This window comes from Neoarius graeffei, chromosome 12 (genome assembly GCF_027579695.1).
Source record: "Neoarius graeffei isolate fNeoGra1 chromosome 12, fNeoGra1.pri, whole genome shotgun sequence".
Lineage (NCBI taxonomy): Eukaryota > Metazoa > Chordata > Actinopteri > Siluriformes > Ariidae > Neoarius > Neoarius graeffei.
In genome coordinates, this window is record NC_083580.1 from 51,651,922 (window position 1) to 51,679,175 (window position 27,254).

General features: G+C 41.6%; 1 protein-coding gene across 1 annotated transcript in view; it reads right to left on the minus strand.

The window, feature by feature from the left end:
- Positions 1-27,254, minus strand: part of si:dkey-112m2.1 (transmembrane protein 132D) — a 424,830-nt gene that overhangs the window by 123,631 nt on the left and 273,945 nt on the right. The window contains exon 3 of the mRNA XM_060935984.1: positions 11,244-11,430. Within this exon, the coding sequence (XP_060791967.1) occupies positions 11,244-11,430 (187 nt within the window). The remainder of the gene's footprint in view (positions 1-11,243; positions 11,431-27,254) is intronic.

The following is a 27,254-nucleotide window of genomic DNA, read 5'->3' on the forward strand; positions in this document are numbered from 1 at the left end:
TGGAGAGACATAGTGAGTGATTTGAGCCTGTAAGTGGACTCATGAATGCATCACAGAGACACAGTGGACTGGCGTTCAGTTTTCCCTCAGACTTTTCTCCAGGTTTCACCTGACCATAAGCAGCAATTCAACTTCAACCAATAAAACAGTAACTAATATAACATTATCCGGTCTTTCATTCATTTTCTCTACCACTTATCAATTGCGGGTCACAGGTGAGCTGCAGTCAATCCCAGCTGATTTCGAGTGAGAGGCAGGGTTCCATTAGCCAGATTTGTATTATTTGCAACAGTACAAACCTTCTTTAAAGTATATTTTCACCAGCAAATGTTTATGTGGTGTCCATAAGTATGAGACCACATTGAATTTCTTTTTCATTTAAAATTGGAAATAAATGTTGAAATATTTCAAACAAAGAAATAAAATGTTTAATATGTTGAATATTTAATATTCTATAGGCTCCTACTGGAATGTAAGCAAATGTGTGATATTGACCATGTTATCTGTACAAAATGTCAGATTTTCCTCAGTCTCTTCAAGCGAATCATGTCTTCAGACGACACTGATGGATTTGATCTAAAATGGATCATAAGGTTATGCACAAATTTGTGGAGTCAATGGCAGCTCAAGTGTGCACTGTCATTAGGGGTGACATAAAAGCAGGGCCAATACCAAATACTCTGAAATTCATTAAAATATTTCAAAGATTCTCCTTTTCATGCAGGTTGTCATCAACTTTTGTGTCATCATCGGGATTCAAATTCACGATGATAGGGAGAACACGTTTATATTGTGTCACTTGCATGGGCGCCGCCGGGGGGGAAAGGTTAGAACAATTCTAGGGGCCCAGCACTGCCATGGGGCCCTTTAAGGGGCTGATAATATGCTTTTAATGATTTTAATAAGACTTTTGAAATAACAACAATGCAATATTCCATCTGGTAAAATGAGCTAATTGAACAAGGTTGTCTATTTCTTGAGTTCTTCAACATATTGTCATTTAACCCTCCCCCTTTTGCGAAATGGTACGGTCCAGTTCTGGTAGAAGCGCGATGCGTTAAATCTGTGTGCTGATCAGTGCAATGCTACTTGCTGCTGTGTCGCGGTGCAGCAGCCAGCCAGCCAGCAGTGGAGTGCGTACAGTCTATGATCGCTAAATATGAAGAGTGGCTGTCAAAAACGTAAAGAAAGGCAGCTGAAAGCTGAGAGGGACCGGAGAGGCAGGCAACTGGTCACTCAGTTTTTCCCAAAGAAAGATAGCTATCGCTCACATGTGTGTTCAAAATATTAGCGAATGGTAAATAAACAGTATGAACGTGGTTGGATTAGCCTATCAAGAGAACACTTTTACAGTTTGTACAGTGACATTTTTTCCATTTTAATAACTGAACTGACTTGTGTGATAAACAAGATGAAATATTACATTATGCCGGTGCTAATAACTAGTGCTAATAACCAGTTTCATAACTAATGGGGTGCCCTAAATATGCACAGATTCAGCCTCAGGGGGACCTCCGCCCTACCAAACCACTGAACCCCCCTTTGGAGAAGGAGGTAAGCAGCAATACAACCCATAAATGCTTTAGGATTGAAGTTTTTAATGAGCGAGCGCCATATACAGTTTGCTAGATTAAAGTGTTGCTAATAACGGACACCAGTCAAGTGTTTGACATGGTTACGTGTGTGGAATGTAATAATGATTTATTAGCAGTCACATCACACATTTCACTACCAATTGTCCTAGCACAATGTGGCAAAATCTTGAATTTTCATTTGTGATTGTAAATGCACCAGAATTAGTCACTGACCAGTTTTCATCTAGTCCCTGGTAGGTTAATACATACTGTAAAATGTAATAACAAAGTCACAAACTCAAGGTCCATGGGCTATCAAAAGTCAAATAATGACAATAGTGCAATTGTGACGAGGGTGGGCAAAGTTGGGGGGCCCAAAATTCTAATCTTTCATGGGGCCCAAAATTTCTGGTGGCACCCCTGGTCACTTGTATATTAAATTAGAAATAATACAGAATGGAAGCATTTTTACTCGTGGTCTCTGACTTTTAAACTCCAGTGTAGGTGTTTTAATAAACATTAGGTAGATAGCAAACTGTTTCTAACTGTATAAGGTAAAACATGATGTCACTATGGCAAACCTTTTATAAAAGGATTATAATTTATTTCATTGACAAATTTAAGTTAATCTTAATAGAAGTAATAATAAGCATGTAATAATTTCACTTTTGCCACTTTCCTTCATTCACGCACACTTTCACTCAACAATAATCATGTAGTTATGCAATAAACCAGATGTGCTCTTATAGCTACATTACCTAGTGTGTCTTGGCTGAAATTTTTGATAATGGTGAACATCTTAAAAACCAGACTGTCAGCAACACAGTAGCTCACACAGCTGTACCATGAGAAACCAGACTCATTTTGCTAAGTTGCTCTTCATGAGAACAATTAGAACAATTTTATCTTCCAAACAAAACAATCAGAATCAAAATCCATTGAAAACTCAGGGAGGAGTAGCGATTTTTGTGAATTGTGGACAGACAGACAATGGATGCCGCGTGATGGCAATAGTTCATCGCCCTACAGCCGGTGAGCTAACCAACACACCATACTTTTAGTTGTATTTAGATTTAGACTTGTTTGGAAGCTGTTCAAATAAACTTTCCTAACTATCTTTTTTTTTTTCATTTCAAGATAAACAGAATGAAACACAGCTAATGCACATCCTCTCTGGACCTCTATACAGGTGCAAGCATTGTGTTGTGTACAACCCCAATTCCAAAAAAGTTGGGACAAAGTACAAATTGTAAATAAAAACGGAATGCAATAATTTACAAATCTCAAAAACTGGTATTGTATTCACAATAGAACATAGACAACATATCAAATGTCGAAAGTGAGACATTTTGAAATTTCATGCCAAATACTGGCTCATTTGAAATTTCATGACAGCAACACATCTCAAAAAAGTTGGGACAGGGGCAATAAGAGGCTGGAAAAGTTAAAGGTACAAAAAAGGAACAGCTGGAGGACCAAATTGCAACTCATTAGGTCAACTGGCAATAGGTCATTAACATGACTGGGTATAAAAAGAGCATCTTGGAGTGGCTGCGGCTCTCAGAAGTAAAGATGGGAAGAGGATCACCAATCCCTCCAATTCTGCACCAACAAATAGTGGAGCAATATCAGAAAGGAGTTCGACAGTGTAAAATTGCAAAGAGTTTGAACATATCATCCACAGTGCATAATATCATCAAAAGATTCAGAGAATCTGGAAGAATCTCTGTGCGTAAGGGTCAAGGCCGGAAAACCATACTGGGTGCCCATGATCTTCGGGCCCTTAGATGGCACTGCATCACATACAGGCGTGCTTCTGTATTGGAAATCACAAAATGGGCTCAGGAATATTTCCAGAGAACATTATCTGTGAACACAATTCACCGTGCCATCCGCCGTTGCCAGCTAAAACTTTATAGTTCAAAGAAGCCGTATCTAAACATGATCCAGAAGCGCAGACGTCTTCTCTGGGTCAAGGCTCATTTAAAATGGACTGTGGCAAAGTGGAAAACTGTTCTGTGGTCAGACGAATCAAAATTTGAAGTTCTTTATGGAAATCAGGGACACCGTGTCATTCGGACTAAAGAGGAGAAGGATGACCCAAGTTGTTATCAGCGCTCAGTTCAGAAGCCTGCATCTCTGATGGTATGGGGTTGCATTAGTGCGTGTGGCATGGGCAGCTTACACATCTGGAAAGACACCATCAATGCTGAAAGGTATATCCAGGTTCTAGAGCAACATATGTTCCCATCCAGACGACATCTCTTTCAGGGAAGAGCTTACATTTTCCAACATGACAATGCCAAACCACATACTGCATCAATTACAGCATCATGGCTGTGTAGAAGAAGGGTCCGGGTACTGAACTGGCCAGCCTACAGTCCAGATCTTTCACCCATAGAAAACATTTGGCGCATCATAAAATGGAAGATATGACAAAAAAGACCTAAGACAGTTAAGCAATCCTACATTAGACAAGAATGGGTTAACATTCCTATCCCTAAACTTGAGCAACTTGTCTCCTCAGTCCCCAGACGTTTACAGACTGTTGTAAAGAGAAAAGGGGATGTCTCACAGTAGTAAACATGGCCTTGTCCCAACTTTTTTGAGATGTGTTGTTATCATGAAATTTAAAATCACCTAATTTTTCTCTTTAAATGATACATTTTCTCAGTTTAAACATTTGATATGTCATCTATGTTCTATTCTGAATAAAATCTGGAATTTTGAAACTTCCACATCATTGCATTCCATTTTTATTTACAATTTGTACTTTGTCCCAACTTTTTTGGAATTGGGGTTGTATATATCTTATAAAGAGAAGCCATGAGTGAGATAATCATTATCTCATTACATTTAGCATTTGAAAGTCTGTCCATTTTAATAAAATTACTCTTGGCTTCAGGTCAATTACCTTCTCAATCATGAAGATAACTTTTTTTTGCTCAATTAGCCAAATTAAACCTAATCAAAATGTACTCTGAAGAGTCAGCCGTGGATTCAGCTGATTCACATCTTTTCTTCTCTAATGCACTAAAATGGAGGCACTAAAAAGAATAAGTTCCTGAGAAAAAGGAACTGGGGGGAAACACTACCAAAGTCATAAACTAAACTAAAATAAAAAGTAAAATAAATTAAAAGCGATAAGAGTGAGAATTTTTGCCCTTTAGAAGGATCAGACACATTAAAACCCTCACAACTTTCAGTTTATTTTCAGACGTCATATTACTATAAGTACACAATATAGTTACTCAAGAAAAACATAACTGACTTAAGATGAATAATTAATAAATAAAACAAAATATTCCATAATTAAATAATATACAGTACCAGTCAAAAGTTTGGACACACCTATTCATTCATAGGTTTATCTGTATTTTGAATATTTTCCGCATCAGAACAATACTGAACACATCAAAACTATGAAATAACATTTGGAACATGTATGGAAGGATGTGGTAAACAAAAAAAAAATAGGTTTCATATTTTAGATTCTTCAAAGTAGCCAGTGTTTACCTTGATGACACTTTGCACACTATTGGCATTATCTTAACCAGCTTCATGAGGTAGTCACCTGGAATGCTTTTCAATTAACAGGTATGCCTCGTCAAAAGTTAATTAGTGCAATTTCTTGCTTTCTTAATGCATTTGAGACCAAAACAGTAAATAATAAATAATAAAAATAAAGTAAATAGCCCTATTCCACAACTGTAGTCATCCATATTATGTCAAGAACCGCTCAATGAAGTAAAGAGAAATGCCATCCATCATTACTTTAAGACATGAAGAGTATTTTAATTAATAAAAATAAAGAAAAGCATTGAATTAGGTGTGTCCAAACTTTTGACTGTTACTGTGCAACTAAAATAAAACATTACTAATATTAAATCATATATCAAATTAAACTACACAAAAACAAAATGATATAAAAACTCACTACATATAAACTGAATTTCGAATGAAAACTGAAACAATATTTTTTGTCATTTTAAATTTTCAAAAAGTATTTCATTTTTCATCTCATCTCATCTCATTATCTCTAGCCGCTTTATCCTGTTCTACAGGGTCGCAGGCAAGCTGGAGCCTATCCCAGCTGACTACGGGTGAAAGGTGGGGTACACCCTGGACAAGTCGCCAGGTCATCACAGGGCTGACAGTATTTCATTTTTAATTATTTAATTATAATTATTAATCTGTTATTCTTCTTAATTATAATTTCGTTTCCATTTTTTACAGTTTTCAGTCGTGTTGGATGGTAAAGAGTGTATGGATCTGCACCCAGGCTTACTGTTTTTAATATAAATATTATTTAATTTAAAATATACTTGCCTTATATTCAATATAAAATGATATTGTAAATGCCATTTGTGAACAGATTTGATTATGTAAATTACACTGATCAGCCATAAAATTAAAACCACTGAGAGGTAAAGTGAATTACATTGATTATGTTATTACAATGGCACCTGTCAAGGGGTGGGATATATTCGGCAACAAGAGAACAGTCAGTTTCATGAAGTTGATGTGTTGGGAGCCATGACAGGTGCCATTGCAGTGAGATAATTAAATAATATTGGCTGACTTTTTTCATGGTATATCAGATATATTCCATTCAGCTAGCATGATATTGAATGAGTCGAAGACAAGTTCAATATCATGCTAGCTGAATGGAATATATCTGATATACCACGAAAAAAGCCATTATTATTATTATTATTATTATTATTATACACACATTTGATGTATAATAACATTTATTATTTATTATTCCATGTTTGTTTGCAAATTGTCACAGTTAATCGCTGGTGCAGAAGTTTTACATGTAATATGTATCTTATGGTATTTTCAATTCACTGTGACAGTTTACTGCGGGCGTTGCCAGTGAATAAAGAAATGTTTCTGCACATGCGAAGCAGAAAACTTTCTCATTGAATATTCGCATAACCTCCGAAGTGTGATGTACAGTAGGTACAGTCCATCTAAGAACTACAACAGCCCATCTCTTTAAGAAACTGCATTTCCCATCAGCCAACTTCCGCGTTGACCTATGTCACGCGTGGGTGGGATCATCTACGTCACTTCCTCCACGACTCCATAAGGGACCCGGAAATCCACCATACTTCCTCTCTCTCGTTGTGGATGTCAAGCCATCTGGACACAAAGAGATACCCTGCACCAGAAAACCCAAGAAAAGACGTCTTTCTTCCAAGAAACAGTTTCGTGCTTTTCTTTCACCTTTGGCCACGGTTGATTCTGGAATCGCGCGATTTTAAACTCAGCTTGAGTTACAACTGGTTTTCAGTTATTCATTATACGTACGTACGGACTGCAGCCCAAGCAGTTAATTAATGTTAGAAGCGACCAGATCCTTCTAATTAAAGTGTGTACACATTGTCTGATCAGAGACTTTCTTTTCATCACGAGCGATCACGCGTCGGACCAAGAAATCCTCTGCTTTCCACAGAAGTGACTCACGTGCTCCACAACGGTGAAACTCCAAAAGTCTCGGAACATCTCTTCATAATTTTGCGTAGAGGCAAGACACTAAGTAAGATTTGGCATTTTGGGCAAAAGGACTAGTCTTAGGAATTAGTTTATTTACTTAGTGTGAATTTAAACTCAGGAACTGTAAGTGTGCACACTGATTTTGTGTTTCTATCATTGTTCTATTTTTGATCTCTCAATTGTTTAATAGATAGGTTTTGCATGCCCCCTTTTTCTTTCTAACACTTTAATTTCATTATTTACACATATTTTGACCTCATCAAGATTTCAGTGAATTTGGTAATGTTATAAAGCTAGTGGGTTAGCTGCTACGGCTAATTCTTCTGTCTCATTAGCATCCAGAGCTAACTGTATTGTCTCCAAGGGACTGTAAGGCCTCACCACGTGGTCAAACACACCTCAGTTAGCATCCCACGCTAGCCTTTTTTTGCTAGGCCATAGGCCTCATAACACACCTTAGCTAGCAACCGAAGCTAACTCTCTTTGTCCTATAGAGGAACACATGGTGACCCTTCCCCCCCTCCGTTCTTTATCCTTTGTCTCAACTTTAGATAGTATTCCAAGCCCTGATTCAATTCAACCTTTATAGCACATTCCCCCGTGCCCATATTCAAATCCACATATATCACGGGTGACCATTTGAATGTATTTCAATTGTTAACATTTAATGATTTTTTTTTACACACACACACACACACACACACCTCACTGTTTGCTGAAGATTTCAACTGTTATTATTCGTTTTTATCTTTGTTATAATAAATTCCATTAATTATTGAAACTGTGTGTGTTATTTGTTGTTCCGATATTTTTGAAGTACCCAACCTCAAAGAATTCCAAGGTGCATATCTCATCTCATTCTCATCTCATTATCTCTAGCTGCTTTATCCTTCTACAGGGTCGCAGGCAAGCTGGAGCCTATCCCAGCTGACTACGGGCGAAAGGCGGGGTACACCCTGGACAAGTCGCCAGGTCATCACAGGGCTGACACATAGACACAGACAACCATTCACACTCACATTCACACCTACGGTCAATTTAGAGTCACCAGTTAACCTAACCTGCATGTCTTTGGACTGTGGGGGAAACCGGAGCACCCGGAGGAAACCCACGCGGACACGGGGAGAACATGCAAACTCCACACAGAAAGGCCCTCGCCGGCCCCGGGGCTCGAACCCAGGACCTTCTTGCTGTGAGGTGACAGCGCTAACCACTACACCACCGTGCCGCCCCAAGGTGCATATGAGTTGTGTAATATGGTAAGTGATCATAATAATTTGGAATATACCATAATTTAGCTGTTTGGTAATTTATTATTAAGCATCAAAATTAAAGGTATTAATTAATGAGACTGATTTAACGATTTAATGAGACTGATTCAATGAGATTGATCACTTAATTACCAACTGCACCTACAGTGACGTCATGTTGTCTTGACAACCATGCAATACCCTAAACCATATTCAACACTCATTCTCCATTGGGTAGAGTGATGTAATACATGTAGGATAAGCGATATGCTAACAATATTGCATGCTAGCAAACCAAATAAATGAAACCCGCTCAAAGAGAATAGAATACATGTTTTTAGTCCATCAAAAAAGTATACTGTATTGAGAATAATCAATGTTATTCACTTCACCTGTCAGTGTTTATAATTTGATGGCTGATTGGTGTATATTTATTTGTGTTTGGGTGAATAAGTCATGCATGAGAATAAATGTAATGCATTACTTTCTAAAATCAAATGAATTAATTAATTGATTAATTAGTGTGGGGGTTTTATGTATGTTCATGTATTATTGAAATTAGTAACATTTCAGTTTTCCCAGTATACTAGTGCATCTCAAAAAATTAGAATACCATGAAAAAGTTCCTTTTTTTCATAATTTAATTCAAAAAGGTAAACTTTCATATATTCTATATTCATTACATGTAAAATGAAATATTTAAAGCCTTTTTTGTTTTAATTTTGATGATTATGGCTTATAGCTCATGAAAATCAGAAATCCAGTATCTCAGATTATTAGAATATTCCCTAAGATCAATCAAAAAAGGATTTACAATACAGAAATGTCCAACTTCTGAAAAGTATATTCATTTATACACTCAATACTTGGTTGGGGCTCCTTTACCATGAATTACTGTATCAATGCGGTGTGGCATGGAGGTGATCAGTCTGTGGCACTGCTGAGGTGTTATTGAAGCCCAGGTTGCTTTGATAGTGGCCTTCAGCGTATCTGTATTTTTGGGTCGGGTGTTTCTCATCTTCCTCTTGACAATACCCCATAGATTCTCTATGGGGTTCAGGTCAGGCAAGTTGGTTGGCCAGTCAAACACAGTAATATCATGGTCAGCAAACCATTTGGTAGTAGTTTTGGCACTGTGGGTAGGTGCTAAGTCCTGCTGGAAAAGGAAATCAGCATCTCCAAAAAAGCTTGTCAGCAGATGGAAGCATGAAGTGCTCTAAAATCTCCTGGTAGATGGCTGTGTTGACTTTGGACTTGATAAAATACAGTGGACCAACACCAGCAGATGACATGGCACCCCAAATCATCACAGACTGTGGAAACTTCACACTGGGCTTCAAACACCTTGGATTCTGTGCCTCTCGACTCTTCCTCCAGACTCTAGAACTGTGATTTCCAAATTAAATGCAAAATGTACTTTCATCTGAAAAGAGGACTTTGGACCACTGAGCAACAGTCCATTTCTTTCTCTCCTTAGCCCAGATAAGACACTTCTGACATTGTCTCTGGCTCAGGAGTAGCTTGATATTAGGAATGCAAAAGTTGTATCCCCTTTCTTGAAGATGTCTGTTCGTGATGGGTCTTGATACACTGACCCCAGCCTCAGTCCACTCCTTGTGAAGCTCTCCCAAGTTCTTGAATCAACTTTTCTTGACAATCCTCTCAAGACTGCAGCCATCCCTGTTGCTTGTGCACCTTTTCCAGCCACCCTTTTCAGCAATGACCTTTTGTGGCTTACCCTCCTTGTGGAGGGCATCAGTGATCATCTTCTGGACAACAGTCAAGTCAGCAGTCTTCCCCATGATTGTGGTTTTGTGTCTTGAACTAGACCGAGAGATACACTGTGTTCATACTGTTTTACTCAAACTTGAAATGAAATATTCTAATATTTTGAGATGTTTTTTTTTATGTTTTTGTACTGTATGCCATACTGATTAAAATTAAAATAGAAAAATGCTTGAAACATTTTAGTTTGTGTAATGAGTCTATAATATATAACATTTTCACTTTCTTAAATAACTGATGGAAAATATTGAACTTTTTCACAATATTCTAATTTTTTGAGATGCACTAGTATGTTTTCAGGTATCTTAGATCTTCCATCATATATTTCTAAATATGATAACATCACAGGTCAAGTGCACAAATAAACATGTAGAAATTATGCAGTGTTTCTTTTCTTTTTCTCTTTCTTGCTATTTCCTTTTATGAGGATGGAGCAGGTGATTAAGAGTGGTCTTGATCATTTGCATTACTGTTGTATCTGCTGCTATTGGTCATTGCACTACTGTTCATATACACCTCATAAGCTACTCTTCTAAGCACCTTCTCCATTACAGTTACTGTATTCGCACTACTGCTATTTTGTGTGTGTGTGTATATATATATATATATATATATATATATATATATATATATATATATATATATATAGAGAGAGAGAGAGAGAGAGAGAGAGAGAATTTTTCTTTTTTTAATATAAATAATTTTTTTTTTTTTTTAATCTGATTTTACAAGTGAGGCGAGAGAGAAACGGCATTTCAATTCTCCTATATGTCCTGGATCTATAGTGAATTGACAATAAAAATCTTTGAATCTTGAATCTTGATGTGATGTTGTTGTGGAGGGAACGTACTAGTTCACTGAATAATATTAAACTACTTAGGTGGCTTTTAACTGTTTGCATGTTTGTTTGTTTTTAAACAAGACCATGGACTCACACTTGATTTTGCATTCATGCTCTGAATATTTCTAAGTTTCCAGGTTAAAGTGTCTGAGATGGCATATTTTGAAGACCTTACATAGTAATGCACGCATGTCCAATATGTATGTATGGATTGACAGGATATGTAATGTTGTACTAAGACGCGCTCAGCAGTCTGCAGTCTTTGGCTAGGAAAAGAGTCAAACTCACCATGGCGAGCGGGACGATGCCCCCCACATCATGAGATGTGAGTCGAATGAGGGTTGGGATCTCCTCAGAGAAGGTGCGGCTCATGGGGTACTCCACCTGCCATGTGACTGAATGAGTGCCCAGAGGATCCACCTGGCCAATCACCTCCAAATCCACCTGCAGAACCTTCTGAAGCCCTGCCTCCATCCTGCCACAGAGCCAAACAGGGAGTAGGCTGTGATAAGAGGTTTAACTTTAAAGCAATAAATCATAAAATTAGAATTTCCATAAATGTTTGGTGTGAAAAGTTCTTCTGATTCTTTGGTTCTATATTGAAGCTAATGTAGCTACCAAGCATATAGCCTCCAGTTTAGCATGGTGCATACAGTGATGTACAATGGTGTATAATGCTAAACTGGTAGCCATAAGCCTCCTGTATCTTACAGCCCCAGCAAAAAACTATTTCACTTCTGTGCACTCAATAAATGTAAATAAAAACATAAATCCAGTTTTGTCTCCAAATAAACGCACACACATATAACCAATTTCAATTTTATTTTGTCCCTTTATTTGCAGATAAAGCAATTTTCAGAAAATTATTACACACACCGAAAGAGTGGGTGTAAATATTATTAAGCCTGTTCAACTAAAGGGAAAATGCACTGGATTTTTATTTTTATTTTTAATCAATTTGATTTTAATCTGAGTCACAACTTCATCATTGAAAAAAATGCTTTATATGAATATTTGAGCTTGTGTGTGTGTGTGTTCTGTTTAGGTCAAGAGCAATATCCACTGCCATTATTCCATCCACATAAAAAAGCACACTGAAATAGCAACAGTTTAAAAAAAAAAGCAATTTACTTTTGTTCTAGTCCCTCTGCGCTTTTCTTAGACAAATATTTCTGAAGGCAAGCGTAGCATTTTCTGCACTGATTGCAATGCAAACAAAGGAGCAAAGACAATGAATAAAAGCAAACATATTCCACTGGCCGAGGCTTAGGTTTGATCAGGTTTATTTATTTTACATAGTTCAGTTAAAAGAAAACCACATGCTGAATATTCAGAAATAACAAAGGGCAAATGTGGAATATTGAACTGCAATTCATACCTGTGTGTATTTTTTGTGCATCGCTGACGTTTAATCAAACCCCTATGGTCATGCTTAGCACCTTTTTCTCTCTCTCTCACACACACACATACACACACATACACGTGCGACCTTGTAAAACCCTGTCAGCTGGGTAACACTTTTCCAGTAACACAGTGGAGAGAGTCAGCTCTCAACCAAACACTGCTGGCCCTAAAATGATGTCGGGGGGCAGGGGGGATATGGAGTAATTTAATTGTCAAATCATTGCTATTAAAATAAGAAATGTAGTACACTTTTTATCTTTGTTTAAAATGTTGTAATTATGAATCTATGGTTTAGATTTTAATGAGCACCTTGAGAGCAACAAAATCCCATTTGAGTATCGACACACATGGGATAAATAGCTTAAAACAATAAAAATCCATCCATCCATTATCTATATTGCTTATCTGTCAGGGTTGTGGAGGAAGCTGGTACCAATCCCAGCTGACTTCACGCAAGAGTGAGGTACACCCTGGGTAGGTTGCCAGTCTATTGCATTCCTATGGGCAATACCTATGGGCAAATTAGAGTACCCAGTTGACCTAATCTGCATGCAGACCAACTGGAGGAAACCCACATAGGCACAGGGAGAGCATGCAAACTCCACACAGAAAGGCCCCAGTCAACCACAAGGTTCAAACCCAGAACCATCTTGCTGTGACCATCTTGCTAAGCACTGCACCACTGTGCCACCCACTATAAAAATCATGTATCTCTAATTCTGAATGTAACATTTGCCTATGGCATCTGGACTTTAACAGCAGTGTGTTTTATTCATCTTATACCTCAGCAATTTGTCAGTGATTTTTTTTTTATTAATTTATGAACAGCATGTCATGCATTTTATAATTATAGTTATTTAGACTTCCATGAAACAAGTTAGTTCCTTTTATTACTTTTGTTATAGCGGCTACAAACTGCTTTCCCTCATCTCTTTTTACTCTTTCTTGAAGTTAATAAGACAAAAAAAGCAGCTTGTCACGTTAACAAGAAACTGCAAAGCATCAAAATCCTTTGTCTTTTCCATGTCAAGAATCTTAATCACATGAATTTTAATCCGTTTATGTGTACTTCCTATCATACAACACCATGTGAATGAGTTGTTACTACAGAAAAATAGACATTAGGACAACTGTATTAAAATAAACCAGAGATTTGCAGCTGCACTGCTGTCACAGCTGATGCGACTGAAAATTAATCAACACATGCTGACCAATCAGAATCTATAATTTAACAGTGTTAACATATGGTGTATACAGTGTCTTGCAAAAGTATTCATCCCCCTTTGTGTTTGTCCTGTTTTGTCACATTACAAGCTGGAATTAAAATGGATTTTTGGGGGGTTAGCACCATTTGATTTACACAAGATGCCTACCACTTTAAAGGTGCAAATTGTTGTTTTTTTGTTTGTTTGGTTTTTTTTTTTTGGTTTTTGAATTGTGACACAAACAATAATTAATGTGAAAAAACAGAAATCTGGAGTGTGCATAAGTATTCACCCCCGTTCGTTTGAAACCTCTAAATAAGATCTGGTCCAAACAATTCCCTTCATAAGTCACATAATTAGTTGATTAAGATCCACCTGTATGCAATCAAAGTGTCACATGATCTGTCACATGAAGTCTGTATAAATCAACCTGTTCTGGAAGGACCCTGACTCTGCAACACTACTAAGTAAGCAACACGAAAACCAATGAGCACTCCAAACAGGTCAGAGACAAAGTTGTGGAGAAGTACAGATCAGGGATGGGTTATAAAAAAAAATCCCAAACTTTGAATGTCCCAGGGAGCACCATTAAATCCATTACAGCAAAATGGAAATAATATGGCACCACTACAAACTTGACAGGAGGGCATTAATCAAAGATGCAACAAAGACACCAAAGATAACACTGAAGGAGCTGCAAAGATCCACAGCGGAGATGGGAGTATCTGTCCATAGGACCACTTTGAGCCGTATACTCCACAGAGCGGTGCTTTATGTAAGAGTGGCCAGAAAAATTGATAATTTTGGCCATCATGGGAAATACCATGTGTGACACAAACCCAGAACCCTGAGAACACCATTCCTACAGTGAAGCATGTTGGTAGCAGCATCATACTGTCGGGATATTTTTTATCTGCAGGGACAGGAAAGCTAGTCAAGACTGAAGGAAACTGGATGGCACTAAATACAAGGCAATTCTGGAGGAAAACCTGTTTGAGTCAGCCAGAGGTTTGAGACTGGGACAAAGGTTCACGTTCCAGCAGAACAATGACCCTAAATCTACTGCTAAAGCTACACTTGTGTGGTTTAAAGGGAAACATTTAAATGTCTTGTAATGGCCTAATCAAAGCCCAGACCTCAATCCAATTGAGAATCTGTGGCATAACTTGAAGATTACTGTACACCAACGCAACCCATCTAACTTGAAGGAGTTGGAGCAGTTTTGCCTTGAAGAATGGGCAAAAATCCCAGTGGCTAGATGTGCTAAGCTAATAGAGACATACCCCAAGAGACTTGCAGCTGTAATTGCAGTAAAAGGTGTGTTAGGACTGGGACTGTTTTGGCCTCTAGAGGCCACTGTTATTTCCTTTCTGGTCATGTTTGTTTTGGGCCTCTAGAGGTCACCACTGTGTTCTGTGTTTTGTTTTTGTCTCATTGCCTGTTTCCTGCCCCGCCCTGTCCGTAATTAGTTTGTGTATTTATACCCCTGAGTTCAGTCCTCTTGTCATGGAGTCTTTGTGCTGTTATGTTTAGCTCCAGTTACCTCTGTTCCGATTTCCTCACCCGTGTCTTTGTGGTTTTTGTACTTTGCTTTCTTTTGGACTTTTTGGACTTTGTGTTTACCATTTTGGATCCTCTGAGCATTTGTATTTTTGCCTCTTCTGTTCTGGTTTTTTGGCTCTTTGTTTCTTTGAACTTTTGTTTTTTTCCTGGTTATCTTCTGAGCGTTTGGATTATACTTTTGTTTTTGCCTTGGATTGTTAATAGTGTAAATATTGTAAATAAACCTTTTGATACTTTTTCTACTTCCACCTCACGCCTCTGCATTTGAGTCATCCTAGTGGGGGTTTGCTGGATTATCACACCAGCGAACCAGGTTCGAATCCCAGCAAAACCCTAACAGAAAGACTCCATCATGACCGACTCAGCAGAGGCTTCTTCATCTGTCTACCCAGCCAACCTTCAGGGAATGATGGCTGCGTTAACACGCCTCGGATCCACCATGGACACTCATGGACGGACTCTCGCAAGCCAACGTGAGACCCTTGCTCGCCACGAGGTACTGCTTCAGCAGATTGGGAGAACCCTGGCACAGCTGACTTCTCTGCCCCCATCTCCTCCGCCTGATTCTGCTCCTGCTCCACCATCCGCTCCTGCTCCAGTGCCTCCTGCCATGCTGCCTTCTTCACCTCGCGAACCCAGCCTTCCTGCACCACAGAGGTATGACGGCAAGCACAGTGAGTGTCGAGAGTTCCTTACCCAGTGTCAACTCACCTTTGAGCTTCAGCCTACCACCTACACTACGGATCGCCGCAAGATTGCCTTTGTGATAACCTTGTTAGCTGGTAAGGCACGAGCCTGGGCTACTGCTATCTGGCAGAGACAGGGACCTGAGTGCTCTGATTTCCAGCTGTTTACTGAGGAGATGCTGCATGTCTTCGATCAAGCAGACATCAGTAAAGACACAGCCAGAAAGCTCATGTCCATCCGGCAAGGGGGAAGCGTCGCAGACTACGCCATCTCGTTCTGGACGCTCGCAGCAGTAAGTGGATGGAATGAAACTGCCCTGGTGTCAGCCTTCCACCATGGTCTGTCTGACCCCATCAAAGATGGTCTGGCTTCTATCGGATGCCCAAGTGACCTCGAAACACTGATCTCACATTCTACTCGTCTGGACAACAGGATGAGAGAACACCGCCAAGTCCTGAGCCTCCCCGGCCTCCCTGCCTCTACCTGGAGCCCGTCTACCTCCTCCAGTGACTGTCCAGAACCCATGCAAGTGGGCCGTACTCGCCTCTCCACATCTGAGAGGGAGCGCAGAAGGAGGGACAAGTGCTGCATCTACTGTGGCAAGCCTGGTCACTTCCGAGCATCATGTCCCGAACTCTCAGGAAAAGGACTGCCCCGTCCAGCTGAGGGAGGGTTATGACGGGGCCTACCCTCTCTCCCGGACTCCCTGGCAAAGGAATCTACATCCTGGTCTCCATCTCCTGGGGTGAGTCCGTCCACTCTTGTCAAGCTTTGTTAGACTCAGGGGCGGCTGGAAACTTTATGGATATTCACTTCGCCCAAAGTATCAATGTCCCGACTGCACCTCTTGAAGTCCCACTGTCTGTGTCTGCCCTGGATGGCCAAGCCTTAGGTGATGGAAGAGTCACCCAAGTAACTTCTCCAGTCTTCCTCCAGTCTCAAGGTCACAAGGAAGAAATATCCCTGCACCTGATTCCTTCACCTGAGTTCCCAGTTATTCTAGGTCTCCCTTGGCTTACCCGCAACAACCCTCGTATAGACTGGGTCACTAGCCAGGTTGTGGAGTGGGGTCCTGCTTGCTATGCCTCTTGTCTGCTCTCTAGTTCTCCTGTGTCTCCTGCCGAGCCTCCTGATCTCACTGAGTTATCTCAAGTTCCCACAGAGTACTGGGATCTTAAGGAAGTTTTCAGCAAGAGCAGGGCCGCCGTTCTTCCTCTGCACCGGGCCTACGACTGTGCCATTGACTTGCTCCCTGGGACTACCCCTCCTCATAGCAGACTGTTTTCCCTCTCTCAGCCAGAACGCAAGGCCATGGAGGAATACCTCAAAGATGCCCTGGTCTCTGGGTTCATTCGACCCTCCACCTCACCCGCTGGTGCCGGCTTCTTCTTTGTCGGCAAGAAGGATGGGGGGCTCCGACCATGTATTGACTACAGGGACCTGAACAAGATCACTGTGTGCAACCGATATCCCCTTCCGCTGATGTCCACAGCATTCGACCTGCTCCAAGGCGCCACCGTCTTCACCAAGTTGGACCTATGGAACGCATACCACCTCATCCGTATCCGACAGGGAGACGAGTGGAAGACTGCCTTCAACACCCCATCTGGGCACTACGAATACCAGGTGATGCCCTTCAGACTCACCAATGCACCAGCTGTTTTTCAGGCCCTAATCAACGACGTCTTGAGGGACATGATTAACCTGTACGTTTTTGTCTACCTCGACGACATCCTTATCTTTTCCAAGACCATGCAGGAGCACCGCCACCATGTCCGCCAGGTTCTCCAGAGGCTGCTACAGAACAATCTGTTTGCCAAGGCCCAGAAATGTGAATTTCATGTTCCCGAGGTCTCCTTTCTGGGTTTTATTGTACGGACAGGCCAACTCCAAATGGACCCAGCCAAGACCCTGGCCGTCCGGGACTGGCCCACTCCCAAGTCCGTCAAAGAGGTTCAGTGGTTCTTAGGATTTGCTAACTTCTACCACAAATTTATCAGGAACTTTAGTTCTGTAGCAGCACCCATGTCGGACCTCACCAAAGGGACAGGTGGATCTTATGTCTGGTCTCCTCAGGCAGAAAAGGCGTTCAAAGACCTCAAGGACCGCTTCTGCATGGCACTCATTCTGGTCCTCCCGGACACCTCCCAACCATTCATCGTGGAGGTGGACGCCTCAGACAGTGGTGTCGGCGTGGTGCTCTCTCAACGTTTGGAAGGAAAGCTGCACCCCTGCGCTTACTTCTCCCACCGCCTGAGTCCTGCGGAGTCCCGGTACGATGTGGGGGATCGAGAACTGCTAGCGGTCAAACTGGCCCTTGAGGAGTGGAGGCACTGGCTGGAGGGAGCGCAACATCCATTCCTGGTTTGGACGGACCACAAGAACCTGGAGTACCTCCAGCAAGCCAAGAGACTGAACCCACGACAGGCTAGGTGGGCCCTGTTTTTCAGTCGGTTTGACTTCACCCCATCATACCGCCCCGGCTCCAAGAACACCAAACCTGACGCACTGTCCAGGCTGTTCTCTGCCACTAACAGGGAGAGTGAAGTTGGGCCTATCATCCCTATATCCCGGATTGTGGCTCCTGTCCGCTGGGGTATTGAGGAGACCGTTCAACAAGCTCAACGCCGGGACCCTGATCCTGGGACGGGGCCACCGGGTCTCCTGTACGTCCCTCGTCAAGTCCGGGCCAAGGTTCTCCAGTGGGGTCACTCTTCCCCTCTCACCGCCCACCCGGGAGCTCGGAGGACCCTGGACTTCCTGAAAAGACGCTTCTGGTGGCCTAACATGGAGAAGGAAGTGAGGTCATTCGTCCTGTCCTGTGAGGTCTGCACCAGAACCAAGAACCCGCGACAGTGTCCCCAGGGTCTCCTGCATCCTCTGCCTATTCCCTGGTGTCCCTGGTCCCACGTGGCGGTCGACTTCATCACGGGTCTCCCTGAGTCTCAAGGTAACACTGTCATATTGGTCATAGTGGACAGATTCTCCAAGGCCTGCCACTTTATTCCACTGTGCAAACTCCCCTCTGCCCTTGACACTGCTAAATTGTTGTTCACTCATGTCTTCCGAGTTTTTGGTCTCCCTCAGGACATCGTCTCTGACCAGGGGCCCCAGTTCTCCTCCTGAGTATGGCACGGCTTCTGCAAGAGCATCGGGCCACTGCCAGCCTCTCCTCTGGGTTCCACCCCCAGTCCAACGGCCAGACGGAGAGGCTCAACCAGGACCTGGAAACCACCCTGCAAGGCCTGGCTATGGATAACCCGACATCGTGGAGCACCTGGCTGCCATGAGCAGAGTACGCCCACAACACCCTGCAGTCATTGGCCACCAAGCTGTCACCGTTCCAGTGCCAATTCGGGTTCCAGCCACCTCTGTTCCCGGACCAGGAGGAGGATGCTGGGGTGCCCTCGGTCAAGCATTACGTGAGACGGTGTCGCAAGACCTGGAGCAAGGTCAGGAGGACACTCATCCAGCCCCCCCCCGCATCTTTCAGGGTCAGACTGTGTTCACTGTGCGCCGCCTGCTGGACTCCTGCCGGGTTCGCGGGGGCCTCCAATATCTTGTGGACTGGGAGGGCTATGGCCCTGAGGAGTGCTGCTGGGTCCCAGCTCGGGACATACTCGATAAAGAACTTTGTCGGGACTTCCATTCGGCCCATCCTGATCATCCTGGGAACGTCAGGAGACGCTCCTGGGGGGGGGGGGGGGGGGGGTCCTGTTAGGACTGGGACTGTTTTGGCCTCTAGAGGCCACTGTTATTTCCTTTCTGGTCATGTTTGTTTTGGGCCTCTAGAGGTCACCACTGTGTTCTGTGTTTTGTTTTTGTCTCATTGCCTGTTTCCTGCCCCGCCCTGTCCTTAATTAGTTTGTGTATTTATACCCCTGTGTTCAGTCCTCTTGTCATGGAGTCTTTGTGCTGTTATGTTTAGCTCCAGTTACCTCTGTTCCGATTTCCTCGCCCGTGTCTTTGTGGTTTTTGTACTTTGCTTTCTTTTGGACTTTTTGGACTTTGTGTTTACCATTTTGGATCCTCTGAGCATTTGTATTTTTGCCTCTTCTGTTCTGTTTTTTTTGGCTCTTTGTTTCTTTGAACTTTTGTTTTTTTCCTGGTTATCTTCTGAGCGTTTGGATTATACTTTTGTTTTTGCCTTGGATTGTTAATAGTGTAAATATTGTAAATAAACCTTTTGATACTTTTTCTACTTCCACCTCATGCCTCTGCATTTGAGTCATCCCCCTAGTGGGGATTTGCTGGATTATCACACCAGCGAACCAGGTTCGAATCCCAGCAAAACCCTAACAAGGTGGCTCTACAAAGTATTGACTTTAGGGGCGTGAATACCTATGCATACTCCAGATTTCTGTTTTTTCATCTTAATTATTGTTTCTATCACAATAAAGAAACAATTTGCACCTTTAAAGTGGTAGGCATGTTGTGTAAATCAAATGGTGCTACCCCCCCCCAAAAAAAATCCATTCTAATTCCAGCTTGTAATGCGACAAAACAGGACAAATGCAAAGGGGGTGAATACTTTTGTAAAACACTGTATCTTTAATAGGTTTTGCTCCAGCTAAATGGGAACAGGGAAATCACAATATGGGAATGTTGGAATCAGGTCTCCCTGCCTTTTTCTTTTGTTCTTGGTCTGGAGTGACTTTTTTTAATTAAGGTATGATTGGATTAATTCCAGCCTTTCACTCACTCACTTTCAATAACAGCTTTATCCTGAACAAGGTCATGATGGATGTGAAGCCTTTCCTAGGAAAAAGGGGCATGAGGCAGGAATGCATCCCAAATGAAACACCAGTCCATCACAGGACACACTTTCACACCTAGGGGCACTTTATCTTAGCCAATCTATCCCAAAGGAAATCCACATAAACATGGTGAGATCTTGCACAGAAACGCAACACAGTAACCTGAGCTCAGAATTACACTTACATTTCAGTTATGGCATTTGGCAGACGCCTTTATCCAGAGCAGGGGCGCCTGCAGGGTTGAACTGTAAGGTACGCACTAGCGGTGTAATCCCCCCCCCCCCCCAAAAAAAAGCTTGCGTGCTGCAGTTTCTATGAAGAGTCGATCTATAGGCTTATACACAAAACAACGATAGAACTTTAATTTGAAATTGAACAATAGCCTTCCATGAACACAGGCTGATATTTGAACAACATATGTGAACTGCACACGACAATAAACAATAAACTCTTTATAGCCTCGATTAGAATCTAGTGAACTTACTCAGCACTACCGCACGCACGAGTACACACAGACCTACATAGACTCGTTGAAAAACTCCTCGGGTATTTTTCTGAGTTTACCAAAAATCAGAGTAGAAGGAGCCACCCACCCTCTGTCTGGTTTGAAACGGTTCTGTAGGACATTGAGCTTTACAGAGTCCGGTGCACATTTTAAGGCATCTGGGTGAAGTTTACCTATGTCTGATAAATCTGATGTCAGTGATAGTGGGCTGACTCGTGGCTCATTAGTAAAGCTATCTGATGGCTCATTTGTCAGCAAGGTGGAGCAACCATCTACTTCTGATCGTAATGGACATGGGGGAGATGTAGGTGTTCTTATATGAAATTCACTGGATGTATGGCTAGTTTCAAACTCAGAGGTAGATGAAGGCAATTCCCTCAAAGGAACTGAGCTAGCATCCAGCTGCAGCGTACTGCTGTTAGGTTGCGGAGGAGTGGAAGCTGCCGGTGCCGTGTTACTAGCTGATACTGGAGAGGACTGGCAAGCAGATGACACCCCTGGATCACTGCTTTTGGACTTTTTCGTAAAAGTCTGAAACAAACTCGTTTGTTTCAGGGTTCGTTTACTCATTTTTGACTCGCTTCTCAATAAATTCTCGCACAAGCTCTGACTACTGACGATTGTCTGTCTCTGTTTCTCAAAACTGGAGAGAATCTCAGTGGTGCAAGAAAAGTATATCTGCATTGACCAATGAGCTTTCTTGGTCACGCACACCCCGCCCACTCCTGAAGCACACAAATGCGCCGGCACACACACGTCTCTCTCTCTCTTTCTCAAATTATGTTGCATTGCCAAAGCATTCAGGTAACAATTATAATTTAAAAAAAATATCTCTCTCCCCAAGGTACGCCTAGTGCATACGGCCGTACGCCTGGCGGCGCCACTGATCCAGAGCAACTTATGTTTATCTCATTTTACTCAACTGAAGAGTCAAGGATTAAGGGCCCTGCTCGAGCATACAGCAGTTTAGCAGTGGTGGGATTTGACCTCATGTTTAACCTCTATTGCAACCTCTTAACCATTGAGCTACCTGAATTGAAGCCAAGACCCTGGAGCTGTGATACAGTAATACTACCCACTCTGCCACTGTCCCACCCTTCCTTCTAGAGTGATTTCCTAATCATGACAATTAAATTAACTAGATCCTAATTGGATAGCTTTGCTTCTGGTAATTCAGGATTTTACAACTTTCATTTCTAATCAAAGATTAATGAATTGGAGTTTAAATACAACAAGCTTAATAAGACTACAAACTAAGAAAACTAACTCCAGCCCTCTTCTGAGAAGGCTACTCTTTGCAGTAATGCAATACCAGGCATTAGATTAGTGACACAAAGCTTTTGAAAAGTGCAAGAGGAGTCAGTGATGAAAAATTGCAATATGCTGAAAAATTATACTTTTTCCTTCAAGAGCACACTGGGGAAATGATTCAGCTCTTGAGTCAAAGCTGCTACTAAAGCCTTTATCTGTGGGATGAATACATACGTCTGTGTGACTCTGAAATTTATGGAGAAGAAAAACTATAAGAGCTTTATTCACTGAGCACACTGCCACATAAAACTCCAACCATAAAGAAACCCAACAACAGGAGGGCAGAGGGAGGGGCATTAATATTTAAAGAAAAGCTCCAATATTTCAACAAATGCAACTCACTAAGGAATTGGAAACACAGACACTGTGCTATTTCCACGCTTTTTTCCCCCTCACTCAATCAGGAATGGTGTGACAGAGAAGGAGAAAGAGAACGAGAGGGAAAGGAACAAAAGGTTGTAGAGTGTGTGGAAGCTCTGGGGTGGATATTCTGATTTTGCGGTGCTTTAGCTGGGACAACAATGATGCATGAAAAGAATTGAATCAATTTGACTACAAAGACGCTGCGGGTCGGAACGGTGCACTCAGAGAGATCAAACACAGAGCAGTGCGAAGACAAGTAACAACCCCCCGAGTCTCCGCTAAAACACTGAACTGTGCAGGAATTTCATTTTACTGTCAGAGGGGAAGTCAAGTTCTCATCTCTCTCTCTCCCTCTCTCTCTGCCTATCTGTCTCTCCACGTCCTTCTGTGTCCCTCTTCCTCCGTGTCCCTCTGACTCACCATCTCTCTCTCTCTCTCTCTCTCTCTGCTTTTCTATCTACCTCTCTCTGTTTTTCTCTCTCTGCTTCTTTTAGTGCTGTGTCTTCCTCTCTGCACCCCCATTTCTCTCTCTCTCTCTCTCTCTCTTTTAATTCAATTCAATTCAATTTTATTGACATAGCTGTTACAGCAATTGTCAAAGTATTTAGACATTTTTATCTTTCTCTCTCAAATTGGGTGATTTTTTTTAGGTGTGTGTGTGTGTTTGTTTGTTTGGATAGGTGTTAGGGTGGATGTGTGGGTGACTGGGGTGAGTGTGTGGGTGGGTGGGTGTTTGTGTTGAGCATGTGGGTGGGCATGTAATATGGATGAACGTGTGTGTGTGTTTGGACAGTTGGTTAGTGCTTTGTACTTTTTAGAGTAGGGGTCAAAGTGGTTAAGCTGGAGCCAAAATTTTGTTGCTCTCTTTTATATTTTAACAGGAGATGGGAAAATCACTGAGCTCTGATCTACAGGCATTGTTGGGTGAGTTTTCCAGAAAGGGTTGCTGTTCCAGTTTTTTTCTCTTTGATTAATTTTAATGTTTGTCAGTCTCTCTTTCTCTCTCTCTCTCTGTCTCTCAGAGGCGAGCACTCAGGACCTCCAACCAGCAGAGCATGAAACTCAATCATCGAGTCTGTATGGGGTTTTGACACACAACCTGCTCTCTGAAACTGACTTTACACTGTACAATAGCTTTGGTTTTGCTGTCATAAACAAAATCTCACACGATAAAATAATTCTTTAGTTGTGAGTTGAGATCAGCAGTCTTCAAACTCATGGGTTTTATCAAAGGTTTTAAAGCAAGACTGCCTCAAATACAGCTAAGCTGTCCTGGTAACACTGGGTGTGAGATGGGTACCCTACATATGACACCAGTTCATTGCAGGATATGATGAATACACAGTGTTACAATCAATCACACTCAGGAACAATTTGATGTAGCCAATCCACCTCCTGGCATAAACCTGGACTTTGGAGATGTGAGGCAGCAATGCTGCTCTCTGTACTGTTGTGATTATCTAGATTCTAATAAAAAAAAAAACATTTGATATATATGTGGTAGATATTTGGTTACACATAGTGTCAATTCCCAATTTGGTCACTTGCCAGCTGTCCCCTATCACAGTCAGGGTGGTGGACGCTAACATGTGCTTCATCCCAAACATGTAAAGCCAGCCATCTGCATCTTTTCAACCTGCTGCTCATGATGCCCCATGATGACATTAAGAGGTAATCTACTATCATATATATATATATATATATACACACACACACTAACAGGTTACCTGGCATTGCCTGGGTTTTGCAAAATTCTAGGTTGCCCCCAGACTTCCATGTCAAATTTCGTGAAGATCTGTCAAGAAATGGTGATGTTAATCCAAGACAAACAAAAATCCAAACATCCACCACCCAGGGGCCCCAATACGTAATTTCTGAGTTCTGCCAAATTGTGGCTATCTCCTGTACCTACTTGCCAAATTTGGTGAAAATCCATCAAGAAATGGCGACATTAGCTCAGGACTAACAAACAAACTTCGCTGCTTATTATATAGATATAAAATACACACACACACACACACACTATCTGTAACTGCTTATCCTGTGCAAGGTTGCAGGCAAGCTGGAGCCTATCCCAAAGGAAACCCACACAGACATGGGGAGAATATGCAAACTCCACACAGAAAGGCCCCCATTGGCCACTGGTCTTGAACCCAGAACCTTTTTGCTGTGAGGCGACAGTGCTAACCACTAGATTATATATATATATATATATATATATATATATATATATATATATATATAGAGAGAGAGAGAGAGAGAGAGAGAGAGAGATACTTTGTTTTGTTTTTTTCCTGCAGAGTAAATTACACTGCTGTTTGATGACTCTGTGGGTGCACTGAAAGTGCACATTTCATGCTCTAAAACAGGGGTCATCAAACTACGGCCCACGGGCCGACTCCGGCCCGCCACCCCCCCTTTGACCGGCCCCCCAGCCCCTCTGCCCCCCACCACTTGAACCGGCCCTATGAGGCAGTCCCCAAAAGTGGTCATCGCCTATTTTTTAAAATTTCTTTTTAGCAAATAATAACATGTCTGCATCTTGTATTTTGTTGATTTTATCAATTAAAATTGATATTTAGTTATAAAATGAACTATTCATATTTTCCGAATTTTCGTCATATGCTCACGATCAAGCAGTGACAGGCAGCGCACGCGCAGAGAACTGTCAGTGTTCAGGACAGCAAAATGGCTAGCGCTCAGTGAAAAGTTGACAGAGAGTGCAGAGTTTTTAAAGAACAGTGGACCACCGATTATTTTTTCGTTCAGTGTAAGGACCGTGCAGTTTGTCTTGTATGTAAAGAAAGTGTGTTGGTTTTCAAAGAATATAATCTGCGTTGTCACTACGAAACCCGCCACAGAGAGTATGCTAGTTTGCGAGGGCAAACAAGAGAAGACAGGATTCGGAGGATGAAATGCAGACTGGCTGCACAACAGAATGTATTCCTTCGCCAAACCCAGATCAACCAGGCTGCTGTCCGAGCTAGCTATAAGGTAGCTCACCTACTAGCTACTCATGGAAAGCCGTTTACTGATGGGGACTTCATTAAAGTATGCATGCTTGCTGTGGCCGAGGAGGTGTGTCACGACAAGAAGGATGCACTCAACGTGGTGAGTCTCTCCGCACCTACTATGACCAGGCGAACCAAAGATTTGGGGGGCAACATGTATGACTAGCTGAATGAGAAAGCGTCAGAATTCGAGTTTTTTGCTTTGGCCATGGATGAAAGCAATGACGTGCAGGACACAGCACAACTGCTGTGATCTATTGATCTATTGCTCATATTATTATAATTTCACTGTTTTTTTAAATGTATTTATTTTATAGGCCTATTTATTTGACCTTTATTAAGTGCTGCACACAATTATTATTAATATTATTAATAATATCAACAGGCCTACCTACAATTTATAATTTTCCACTCACCTTTGCCAGTGTCAATCACCTCAACTAGGCAGATGTTTCTTACCTTGACAGCTTTGATGTTATTTTTATTAGAAAATAAATAAATGGAATATCTGTGGTATTTCAAATTAAAACAAAGTGTGAAGACTCGATTACTACTTTGCAAACCACTAGTAAAGATAAACAAATATGTGCCAGGAATCAAGTGTTGATATAGTAGTGGGGATGGCTGTGCCAGGCTAGTAATCTCTACTACACAATGAGGCCTGCTGGTGGTCATATTTGTCTGGGTCATACAATTCTATGTTATATAGCTGACCCGACCCCGGCCCCCCATCACAGTCAGGAACGACAATGTGGCCCCCAGAGAAAAAAGTTTGGTGACCCCTGCTCTAAAACATTGACAAAACAAGGTGGTACCTGTAATCACTTATGTTATAGCAGCTACAAAACAGTCATTCCTTCAGAAGCCTCTGCTTTTTCTTTTTCAAAGTAAATCAGAAAAAAAAACACAGTTTGTGACAGAGAAACTTCAAACAGTTATCTGTCTTGAAGATTTTCCCATGTCGGAAAACATTTAACAGTTACAAGGCACTTACACTGGAGACTCCTTCCCATAAGTCTTAAATGAATCTCCTTCCTGAAAACATCACCATATGAATGATTATAACTTGTTTGTTAAATAACAAGAAACTTTTCATGAAAAGAATGACATATAAATCGAGCCAAAGTGTCAGTCAGTGTACATGGACTTTGCAAGACTTTCTATGGGTGTGAACCGACCCAGTAGATATTTGTGAAATAATGTATTGAATGAATATTCAGATTGCATTAGGTTTGGACAGCTCAAGACCAAGATACCGTGTCCCTCTTGGGTCTGTAACTGCTACCTATCAGTTATATAAGCAGCAATACCCCCATCTCCAAGGACTGCTGAATTTATGGATGGGTACAGAGGCAGTCTTCGATGCAAATTCCACAGCAGGGTGAAAAACCTAAAGAGAACCATCCCCAAACTGTTGACAACCCATCATCCAGTGGACCTTGAGGCATTTATGCAATATTCATGCTGCATTTTGTGACTGATTTGCTTAGCTT